Here is a 12252-nt window from a genome sequence, read left to right on the forward strand (position 1 = left end):
GAGTGTTCACAAAGTAGACTTTGTCATTTGCTCTTACCATTTAGTATATTTATGGACCAACCTGGAAAGTAATATTTCCAGCACGTCATACAAGGGCTGCAAATATTGGCGTTTTTTCAGATATAATGAATTTCTCTCCTTTGGCATATGAGTACTGTTCTTTATGTGCCAACATTTCTTATTGCCTGGGAATATTATTGTGGCCCAACGATGCATCAAGCTTTTCTACAATAGCTTGCAAACAGGCTCCCGGTGGGGTTTGCGAGCTAGCCGAGTTTAGTATCACCCAACTAGTGGACTAATGCAAATCCTGCATTTTGATTGGCTACGCTACTAGGGGACTATTAGTAATAGTCATCGAGTAGCGAAATTGGCGCCATCGAGCGTGACGCTTTCTTTCGTTTTATTCCCAAATAAATATTTCTTCAACTTGCATTTGCTAACTTTAGTATTACCTTTTCTGTCTGACTAGTTGGATGATACTAAAGCAATTAGACCCTTCGCCCTCAAGGGCCACGGGTAAATAGCCCATTCGGCTTCGCCTTGTTAAGTAGTCGAGGGCGAACGGGGCCAGCCGAGAGCGGTCTGGTGACGAGGGAGTGCATTCCGCCCTCGCTGAGAGCCTGTTCGCAGGACGCAGGCTACATCTGGGCTAACCTCTGGTAGGATAAATTCGCATGCGAGCGGGTGGGGTTGGGGCCTGAGAAGGGGTACCATTTGAGTCAAAATGGTATACAATCTCGTTCCCAGGTTGAATGGTATTCTAAAGTATTTACCCAGTATGTCCGACAGGGCTATGGTGGTGAAGCGTTACGATCTATGAACACTGAAAGCTGGGAACATTTCTTAAGTAGATTTTTTTTGTTTATGTTATGACAAGTTGGATCCAGGCATGTTTTTTAGTTTTTTAATTTAATACTTCCTCCCCCCCACACACCCCATTAACAATCCTCACCCCTATCCCAATTTTAAATAAACCGGGGCATTTGTTTAAAGTGCTGTTGTCTTCATTTTAAATCATAATGTGAGTTTTTTAAATTAATTTCATGGCGAATACCTGCAGTGGCGGAGTGGGGCTTGCGATCAATTAACATTATATTACTGAATTGAGAAAAGCGATGGCCCGACCAAGTTCTAGCCCTTTTTAGGGAACCGATTGTGGGAGGCGCGGTGGCCTCATGGCTAGTGTGCTCGTCTCCGGATAGACCTTTCCAGTTTTAATCCCTGGCCGGGAACATTGTTAAAGGGCTCTTTTGGCTCCAATATAAGAATGGGAGAAATGACGAAAGATATTTTTCAGTAACGGGATCCCTCCCTGATACACCCCCTTCCCCGCCTTTTGCGCCGGTACTGTTACGACTTTGCCTCAAAGAGCTAAATCCGGGCTGGCTGGTTACCGAGATCTCGCCTTATTCCAATTTCCTTTGTAAAAATTTCAAAGTGTTCACATGAGAAGGCATGGTTTTGTTTCTTGAATTTCATCCCGATTGACCGGGATGAAATTTCCCATATGAAGAGGCAACAAAATTCGTCCCGATAACCGAGCCAGCCCGGTTACCGGGCTCATACGAAGAGGCCCTAAGTAGCAGGGGTAACAAGGGAAAGAAGGAGGAGATTTAGGACGTGATCCCGCTCTTTTCTCGCGCTCACGCCCGTAGTCTTGTCTTCTTTCCCTACTTTTAGCGGCTGCTACGCAAAACTCGCAGAAAGCTCGGTGGGCTTAATAACGAGACACGCCTTTTTCTTTGTATAAGGTTTGTGTCATTAAGTGAATGTTTAGCTAAAACAACCGCAGAACACCAACTAGCTTTACTACGATAAGAGGAGGTAAGGGACCGTTCATGTTTTATAAGGTAGGGGGGGCTGGTGGGATTTGGGGGAGGCCATGCAAAAAAAAATGGCTTTCGAGGGGGGGCCATCCCAAAAAATAAGGGAAAAAGGGGGGGGTCATGTGAAATATTTTAGTAAAACTTTAAAATGGCATAATGTTTGAATATCAAAAAAATTGCTATAGAATAAACATAGAAGGCAGGATACAAATTTATTACAAACTTTCCTTCTGCTTTAAAAAAACACTTGGCGACAAAAAGCATTTGTAGCTACTGAAAAGAAGTATTTAACACTGTTATTTTCGAATGCAACTTTCACTGGCACTCATCTTCATCTTCGCTGTCGTCGAATTCTTCGTAACCGCTTGTGCTGCTGTGGGAGTCTCTTCCACCAATGCTGCAAGAAGCAGCAATGCTTTCCGTCAGAGTGTACTCTTCAGGGTACATGAAGGTGTAAACATAATCTCTGACTTCCTGCCCAAGGTTTGTGGTGATTCTGCTTCTTGCAGCATTGGTGAAATAATTCCCTTCCAAGATCTGTGCAATGTATGGCCCATCTCTTCTAAATAACGATGTGGCAACATCCTCAACTTTAATACACTCTTCCGGGACGGCCATTCTAGGAGGGTACACAAGGCATTGTGGAAAATCATTTCCTAGCGGGTTTCCAACACAGATTCCATAAACTCGTTGGATGTTGTTTTCAGTCCGCTTCCTCTTTCTTTCATTTGACTTTCTGCGGTTTTCTTTTTTCCTTCTCCTTTTGTTGATGTGCTGTTTGAGTATGCCCTTGAATATGCTGTTATAATTGCTCTTCTTATTTTCTAGTGCTTCCATGTTCTGCGTGACCTTCGTCAAGTTAGCTTCTATACATTTGATCTGTTTTACATTAAAACTGTGGGCAAATTCTTCGCCCTGCTTTAAAGCAAGCCCATTGGACTGAAAGAGTGTGGAATTGTGTTCCTTTACATCTTTCAATATGACATTCAACTTTTCCACCATTGCTCTGTGCTGTTTGATGGAGAAGTTCAGTTTTCTTCCATCACTGGGCTTCAACTGGTACCCTGGCATGGAAAACTCACTCGCCCTTTCTGAACAGCCATCCGCACTTAGAAAGATTGTTTCTTTTGCTTGTAAGATGTCAAACTGCCTGGATCGTTCAGCTGTAAACCTTTTCTGAAGCGACTCGTCGCTTTCGCCATTATTGCGCATTTTGGAATGAGCCTCTTCCATGATGCTCATGTAGTAATGCGCTCTTTTCCCGATTGGAAAAGCCCTTCATGGGTATGTTGTGGTTTAAATCTAGTTTTGGCTAAAATTTTCAAACCAATTGGATTTTCATTTCTCTTTGTTCTGAATTATGACAATGAACTTAAGACATTGAAAATTAAGAAATTTTAAACCATAGATAAATTTAAACCACAACAAGTATGCTAAAATTTATAAAAAGTAATCCACTATTTGCAAGATTTGAGAACACTCATAGCTTTTTGTTTTACCTGCACAGGGCAACATTTATACATGCCTATCACTAGAGTAGAGGTAAAAACCTTCCAAATCAATACATCTGTAAATTAAATGTAATAATGTGTTTCACACAACACATCAACAGATTTCCAGTTTTTTCACAACACTTTGTACTTGGTTCAGTATCACAATGCAGGAGCAAGGAAAGACTCTGTTCCAGGCCACTGTTACTTCCGTAAGATTGAGAAGTTTATGAATGAGCCCTATGAGGGGGAGAACTACAGGGAGTTTCTAAAGTTGTCCTGTCAAGAAAAGGAAGGAGAAATTTGTTCTTTTTGTTGTGAATGGACTGGACCACCCATAGAAAGATAGCCTAAACCAGTTCCTGACCATTCCTGCCTACCGGAATACCACTACCTCTCCACCAGAAGACCCCAAAAGAAGGGCGTGATCCAGATGACTGGCAGCCAAGGATCCAAGCGAAGAAAGGGCATGGAAGTGGCAGGCTGGTTTTATCTGGCCCAGAGAGCGTTGCTCTATTTGCAGATAAGTTTATTGTCAAATCAAAGTTTGTGGTGGATTATCTTCGGCATCTTGAAGTGCTGGAATTTAAAAGGGAAAAGAGAGCAGAAGAAAAGGCAAAGTTAAGTGGGGACGCAAAAGATAAATCATATGAGGATTATCCTTGGACTGAGTTGTGCGAAGATCTAACCAAGCTTAAAAAGCCACGTGTTCCAGAACTAAACAAGTACTTGAACCACCACGGGCTGAAACAGCATTTGAAAAGCAGCAAGAGTGAGAAAGTAAAGGCAAATGTAAGACATTCATGCTTGCAGCAGAAGAGTCCTCTCAGAGCTGGCCAACCAACACTGAGAAATGCCAGGACATTGACACAAAATGACAACAGGGCAAGTGCTGACAGCAGTGAAACGGATGAAAGTGACAATGATGAGTATGACAGTGATGCCATTGACTCTGGGGGAGAAGATGACTCAAGTGACGTCATTCTTGCATTCATCGATTCAGATGAGGAAGAAGCCAATGACACGCTCAGGGCGAGCCATAACTAGGGATCCGAAATTGACTTCTCTTTCTTTTGATTTGTTTTTTAAACAACAGCTCTCTGTAGTATAGAGATTGTAAATGTTGTCTTCATAGTGAGCACAATAACTTGAAGTAGGGGGATAAAAGAGAAATATTAAAAAAAGTTGAAATCTAAATATTGTTTTTCAATTTCTTTTTTTTTGGGGGGGGGTCATCCCAAAAAATGACCGCTATAAGGGGGGCCCATGTGAAAAAATTGGTAAGCTGAGGGGGGTCATGCGATTTTTAAATGGTGCTTCCCAAATCCCACCAGCTCCCCCTCCCTCATAAAAAATGAACGGTCCCTAAAGTCGCTGTCACTTAAGCAGCCTGGCCTCACTATTTTAGTCCATTTAGCGATTAGACTATGATGTCGAGGTTTCCATGCGCGCATAGAAATGGAGAGTTAAAGATGATTTCCAGTCCGTACTGCGCACTCTTGTTTGTTTGCGTTTTTTGTTTTCTGCCATGTAAGACATCACAAAATGTGAACATTTCGCAACTACTTACATGCATGAAATAAATTCAGAGTTTCAAAACAACCGCCATTACGGCTGCGAAGGGGTCGAAGCTTTCTTATATCACTTGATGAAACAACTTCGCAGCTGTAAAAATCAATGAAGCTGTTAGAAAAAGAATTTGAAAGGCCTCAGAGATAAGGTATGTGACAACGATTCACATTCCATCGAGTGAGATTTATAATGTTTATAAACATTAGGGTGCTGAGACTGCGCAATACGGACTGGAAATCATCTTTAATAACCTAAAAATGTTTTAGTGTAAATCTACTAGTCGACTAGTAATTATCAAAGTCCTCTCCAGACACGCAAGGAAGCGGCTGCCATTTTGTTAACAACCGTACAATGCTAGGCCTACTCATTATCTACAACAGAATAGATAGTGAGTAGCGTAGCCAATAAGAGAACGGCATTCGTGATAGAACAATAGTGGATTAAGAATAATAGGTTATTTATTTATTACAATTTATGGCATACAAAAACAGAAGCCAAAGGATGAAATGCAAAAGAAGCAAAGACCCCATATTAAAGCAGATCATCAATGGTACTAAAATGAAAAATGATGCAAATCTACATATGGTAGTAATAAACATTAAATACTACATATTAGGACAAGAAAAACATTAAAAGAATATAGTAATCCATAAAGAACTTTTTGACTAAAGCTTTAAAAGAATTTACACTTGTAAGGGAGTTCCATGTTTCCACAACTCTATGAAAATAAGTATATTTAAGAACTAATAGTCATTACTGCACTAATACAACGAGTTCACACTCATCTGAAAATCGAGCGAAATCTCAAACAAGGTTTAAAACGAAAGGAAAACAAACAAATTTCCAAAGAGCTGTACTGTAGAGAAGTGTAGATAGATAAACTACACTAATTGGAAAGTATCGAGACGGATTTTGAGAAGCGTATAACTACACTTCTGTTGTCCCCTCCGCCACAAAAAGAGCTTGCAATACTGGCACTTTTGTAAGGATTACGAAAAGTTAGGCTGAGATAAGGCCAACATGGTTTAAAAAAATTAAGTTAGTACATTTACTTACACAAGTTTACAATATGACGGTGGCACCACTCAGGCAACAATACGTGCGTACTAATCACTGGAAAACATGAACTGGCGGTAGGAACGGGAAATAACCGCATGTTCCAGCTCTTTAACATTAAGACTAGGTGCGCACGTTTTCTATGAATGGCGCAACTGGGCCGAGTAGTCTAATTGTTTTAGTGGACACTTAAAATCGCGCGCGCGTTCGTGTGCTATCAGCGAGAGAATAGACAACAATGGGGGAACTGTTAATCAGGTTCGCAAATTTTCCAAAAGAACACGCTGTGTCTAATAATAAGATTATTTAGAGCACAATTCATAAGTTGAATGAATCCCCCATCATAAAGAAGAGAAATTGCAAAACCCATGTCCAGTATTCAGAATTACTCTATAACCAAACCAGACCAAAATACGCGTTTCGTTTCACAATAACTATTACTTGTAATTACATAAGTGTAAACCGGTTTGTACTCATGGGTCTAAACGACCTTTAACTTCTTTGAAGACCTATGATAAAGTCAATATATAGGCAAGGCACTTGACTTTCTTCTCACGGTTTCTATTTTTGCAATGACTTGGGAAATCGATTGATAAGGGATCATTGTGGAAGCCGTAAAATGTTACTGGCCTCAGCAGGTAGAAGAAGGCATCTGTCGGATAAGCTTCATGGATTAGTTGGTTACATGCAGCGTTTGCCGTGTCTACATAGCCCGATTTTTAATTCACAAGGAACGACTGCAGTTCTGGCAGATAAATTGCGCCTCGTGTAAAGTTGTTGCGGGTATTCCTCTTTGCTCTTTCCTCTCTGCCGCCAGCTCGGGAGTGACAAGCTTTTTTCTCTCCAACTAGGGGAACTTCGCGTAAGCTCGATTTCTGTAGGTCTCTCTTGACTGGTCCACCTTCCTCCCCGCGGGCTCCTTTTTCGAACAGCGGCTGGAAAACGAGCTAAATTTTTACGCTTCTCTTCATTAAAATCCGGGGGATTTCATGTCCCTTAAAAGGTGAAGTTGATTACATCAGATCTTAATTCACCTCATACAGTTTGCAAGTTATTCCTTTCCTGAGTTGTGATATGGCTCACAATTTTCCCCTTTATAACACAGTGTTTACAATGGGTTCATAAACTTGTGTACCACATAGGGAAATAATTGTTTACAATATCTGCCTCGTTCCGGTATAAGCTACAAAAATCTCGGTTCTGAATATTGAAAGGGTATAGCAAGGTCACCTTTCCCAAGTAATTTGAGCACGATGTATTGAATACTTATTGTGCGACGCGGGTTCAAAACTCAAAATTTTCCACCGAATGTATAGCTCACTAGTCCTTTTGCCACCCAGAAATTTTGCAGATTTTACATCCAATTCTGAATCTGATTCTACCAGGAAAGGGTTGTATTCCTAACTTCTTACGTGTAGTTGGTGTGAATGAATTCCAAAAGTGTTTTTTTTTTTAATATTACTTGGACTAGAGTTTCACGGAAAGATCGTTTGGAAGTTTGGAAGCGTTTGGACGTTCCTAAGGTACGTCTAAAAACTTCAGGAGACAGAGCCTTCTCAGTTACCGCCCCCGAACTATGGAATGATCTGCCTCTTGAAACTAAGTGAAGTCCATCGGTCGCCGTGTTTAACTCGCGTTTAAAACTCATCTTTTCAGAATTGCTTATCGATAATTATTTCTATCTTAGAATTTATACTTAATTTAGTTTAAATTATTATATTTAGTTTTACTTTCATGACTGTAAAGCGATACAGAGCTTTCTATATACTCACTATATAAATAAAGTTATTGTATTGCACTGTACTTATTAGCTACTTAGGAAGTTTTGAAGAGCGTGGAAATGACAAAGGTCGATAATAAGGGAAAACGGAGTATAGTAAAGTAAGGAAAGCATTGGTCGAGTATATTTTTGGTTGGCTATTATGTAAGTTTCAGGAAACGAGCAAAATTTGTGCATAGCATCTATACAGCTTGAAACAAATGTTCAGCACCGTGTTCCTCTTAAACAGCAATAACGAAGACCACATAAGATGACGGACAGTACAAAGATAACGAATCTTGGATCTAGCCTGCAAGCTGTAGAGAATTAATCCGGAGAGGCCGACTGTCAGTATAGAATACACTTGATTTTATCCAACATTTAGTCAGGTACGGCCTGACTGACTTTTATCAGGTTTAGTTTCTTTCAGTCCCCCAGGCGGGCCATGGGACCAAAGACTTCTTCATGATAACACGAATATACCTTACTGATAGTCACCAGTTGAATCAACGTTTCCTGCCCTGGAAGGTTTCATACCTTCGAGTAATCATTTAAAACTGCCACTAAATCTCCAGTGCTTAGCAATACACACTGAATTTCGCAATTCTCAAGTGTTACAGCTTTCGTTAAAATTCTTAAATTCGGTTTCCATGACAGTTGTCTCCGCAAAAAGTTGTGTTGGCCAAACACTATGACTTGCTGAGATTCAATTCGTGGAAAAATCTAAGAGTGAAAATGGGATACGATATTTGCGTCGTCACAATTATATCGAGCAGAATTGTCCAGATAGAACTTTAAAAAAATCGAGGAAAATTTACTAGAAACACTTCTTACATGTAGAGTCGGTATTCGCGGCGAAGTCTTTGCCCTGAAACATGTTGCGCAGTTTGATTTCTTCAGGATAGAGGTCTGTTAGAAACAAAATTTTAGATCAGCCTCACGTTACCCTCGTGCTTGAACCATCCTCGTTCAACACTTATTCCTCGCAAATACCGCCACTCTTGATACCATGACAACCTGTTGGCTTAAAGGAGCTGCTACGTCATGTTTTGCATATCCTGAAAAGCTTAGCCTAAAGTTATCAAGTTCGTCGTTTGTAACCCGTGTCAATCTTCTCCATCCTTAACCATCTTTGTTCCTTTATGGTTTATTATCCCCTTGGTGTTTGTCCATCTTAGTAAATTACTATTTTCAGTTTTCCTTCAATTTCAAGGAAATTCTGGACGCGGTAAAAATAGCTCAAAATAACGTAACTGAGCTCCATTACGTTTCCTTCCATGTCGCTCAGCTTACAACTTGCTTTGTGGAAACATATGTCTACTCCACAGGGCATGCCGAATGCTTTCCTTCAGCGCTTGTTTCTACAGTCCCAAACTACAAATGTCGATTAGTGTTAGAGGAGCGCGAATTGCTGGAATGTTGCAGAAAGGTCAGGTATTGAAGACCAAAGGTTCCTTGGGCGGTCTCGTGAAGGAAAGTTCGTATCTTGTTCTAAGAAAACGTTCTACGGCGCCAGGCGTGTAATATCGCTTAGAACTGGTGTTTTTGCTTGTTGATAAATTCCTCTCATCTCTAGACTAGGGATTATCGAGCGAGGGACAAATTTATGCGAGGTGTTAGAAACGTGAACTTCACGGACTGCGTAATCAAATCGAACAATGACCATTCGCAACTCGAGTTTAGTGTTAACACCCGAATTAATTTCTGCGAGGGAAAACTAATTTCATTTTGTATTACCTTGCACAAATTCTAGAGTGGCCTGGACCAAGAAAAAAATATAATACCCGAAATGGCCAATGACAAGTCTGTAAAAGTTGGGCAACCTGACCGTTATTTGTACCCGATTTCTTAAAAGGTTCAAAGTCAATAGCTACATTGCTATGAATTTTAGTCTCTACTGATTTTTGTGATGCACTTCCCACCAAAATATTTTGGCCCTTATTCTTTGATGGCTGTGGTTTTCTTCTGATGTTGTCAGGCACTTTCTAGCTTTGACGTAATTCCGAAACAAGTAGACGTTTGGTAATTTCTTTTGGGCTAGCAATTTGCGGCGTTACCCAGGAGTTAAATATCAATTATTGAGATTTTTATAACCATAAAACCAAAACTTGCGTTTAATTCTTGCACTCCTTTTAAACTAGTTACTATCCGGAAAAATAAGGATTCAATCTGGCACGAAAACAGCCCACTCCACTAATTTTCAAGCTGGGATAAATGCATTTTTAAAGTAGTCAACGCATTCCAATTTCGTACATCGATTTAAAGCAACACCCTGATGAAGTTCCTATTCTTACGAGTGCTTAAAGCTGATACACTCTACTAGACGCAAACACAACGTGACACTTCAGCTAAATATATTTTTATTTCCAAGAGATTTAAGTATAAAGTAACCTCCCCCCCCCCCCACCCCACCAACCCCACCTCTCCCTTTCTGTCCTCATAAGTGTTTTCGTACAAGGAACCTTATTCAACCTGTGGCCGTTGTACAGCCGACTTTTGTCGCTTGTTCCCATGAAGCTTGTATTACAAATATGCTGGCAATACTAGCATATCAAATTAGCGACAGATGCAAAGTTTCTTAAGGTAGAAATCCCTGACGTTGCTATTAACTTCGGTATCATTGAGTAAACATACTGTCATTTTAGGTTTAAAACTGACGTTTCGAGTGTCAGTCCTCAAGGTAAGAAAGACGAAGTACTTTTTCTTGTGGGTTTGTGCATAAATGCATTAAGCATACTAGGTCAGGCCAAATCTTGATGTGATAATAAACTGACAGCAGATACGAAAGTAGTTTTTCAAATACTGAAGAAGTGCTCGGATAAGAATGTACTTCAATAGTGGAGGTTGACTAGTCAGTAGTTTTAAAATGCAGATATTCCCCAAAGTTAAGCAATAAAGGTAATAAAATTGACTCGAAAAGGATAATCATTTTAAGTTGCTTTACTGCAAAGCCACTTCCACCAACCCACATTTGACTTAAAGTAAGTTACAATTAAAACAGAGGCTTCGAGATGCTAACAGTTGACAAAATAGAATTGTGTTTCGAAATTTTCACACCCTTTCTGCTAAAAGGTAAAAAGTTAGTAATTCATTAAATTAATGCTTACTTCTCTAAAAAGTAACGTAAAAGACAACCATCTTAAAGCTATACTATAACCAGGATTTGTCATATCATCATTATTATTAAGTTTTTGCATCGCTTGAAAATATTTCAGTTGATGTCATCGCTAAACGATTTAACCAATTACTGACTTGGCAAACTGAGATCTATTTTTCCGAATCGAAAACACGGCATTCGAGTTTGCTAATATCATTGGTAAAGTTCTTCAGCAATTAAGGCAAATAATTTAGACATTGGGTAAATGCTTTGAAAGAAATAAAAAGTTACATGTTAGCTGCTAATTCTAAACGAATCATTAACCCTTTAACGGTCGATAAATTCATCCTAGCAAGACGGTATGAATCCTAACCTTTAGGTCGTTAACTTAATCAAACCTCAACTACCAAAAGGCAAAGTATTCTGTGATAGCATCTAAATAGTTTAACACATAACCATAACTGAAAAAAGTAGAGGTATGTTAGTATACTGTGATTTGAATGAAGTTTATATATTGCAACATGTTTTTTTTTACCAGAATTCATATTAATATGTACAGAGGTTGCTACCAGGTGTAAATTATTTACGAAGGCAATAATAAATTTCACTATGAATAATAAGGGAAATTCCTTATCGATATCTGTTACAGACAAACGTTCTTACGTCTATACAATAGACAACATTTCTCAGGGAATATTCTTATCGAATTGTTCACTGTATCAACAAATATGAACACCACTGTACGGTGCATTAAGCTACAAAAATATGTTCTTTTTTATATATATATAAAAACATCGAAAACAGACAACACTCATAGTCCCTAGAATAAGCAAGATTTCCCAAGAAAATAGTTTCCAAGAATAAGTCATTATTAATCAACCGAGGGTAAGCTTTAGCTCATAGAAACTACCCAACCTTATAGAAAGAAGCAGTCATTTTATACATGAAAATAATGCAGAGGGAAAGCAAGTTGATTCCAATTTAAGGAATCAAAGAAGCGGCCTCGAGCCTCGAAACGGAACTCCCACACAAAAAAGGTAGCAGAATATTCTCCCCCGTTAAACAATTCTGATATAGAACTGTAAGTTTACTTTTGTCTGAAACAACAGATGGTGCCGAAAATACCATTTCCAATATTTCGTTATCACCAAACCATCAGCTGACAAAATTCCATTATGTACACAAAACCTCTATAAATACAAAAACTACATGGAAAACAGCTGCTATTAAAGAACGTTTTAACTATTTTGAGCAATTTATACTATCAAAATATTTGTAATAGGGTTAATTAATGAAACTTGTTAAACAGATATATAAATATTCAATATAAATATTTTGGTGCAAATAAATAATATAACATTTATCAAGGTAGAAATTTCAGGGTATATGAAAGTACAAATATGAATGCATGTACATTTATGGCGCAAATATATTGAAAGTGCCCATTGC

At 39.1% G+C, this 12252-nt stretch overlaps 1 protein-coding gene across 1 annotated transcript; it reads right to left on the bottom strand.

Moving 5' to 3' along the window:
- Positions 1 to 1941: 1941 nt before the first annotated feature.
- Positions 1942 to 5324, bottom strand: LOC149115844 (uncharacterized). Its single transcript, XM_089285232.1, has one exon. The coding sequence runs from the start codon at positions 3069 to 3071 to the stop codon at positions 2145 to 2147; it is 927 nt and encodes a 308-aa protein (XP_089141358.1). The 5' UTR covers positions 3072 to 5324; the 3' UTR covers positions 1942 to 2144.
- Positions 5325 to 12252: the final 6928 nt, after the last annotated feature.

This window comes from Orbicella faveolata, unplaced genomic scaffold (genome assembly GCF_042242905.1).
Source record: "Orbicella faveolata isolate gen_17 unplaced genomic scaffold, um_ofav_v1 contig_13, whole genome shotgun sequence".
Lineage (NCBI taxonomy): Eukaryota > Metazoa > Cnidaria > Anthozoa > Scleractinia > Merulinidae > Orbicella > Orbicella faveolata.

What these genes read in the sequence shown, in the direction of transcription:
- LOC149115844 (XM_089285232.1), bottom strand. Translation starts at nt 3,071, where the DNA reads ATGAGCATCATGGAAGAGGCTCATTCCAAAATGCGCAATAATGGCGAA.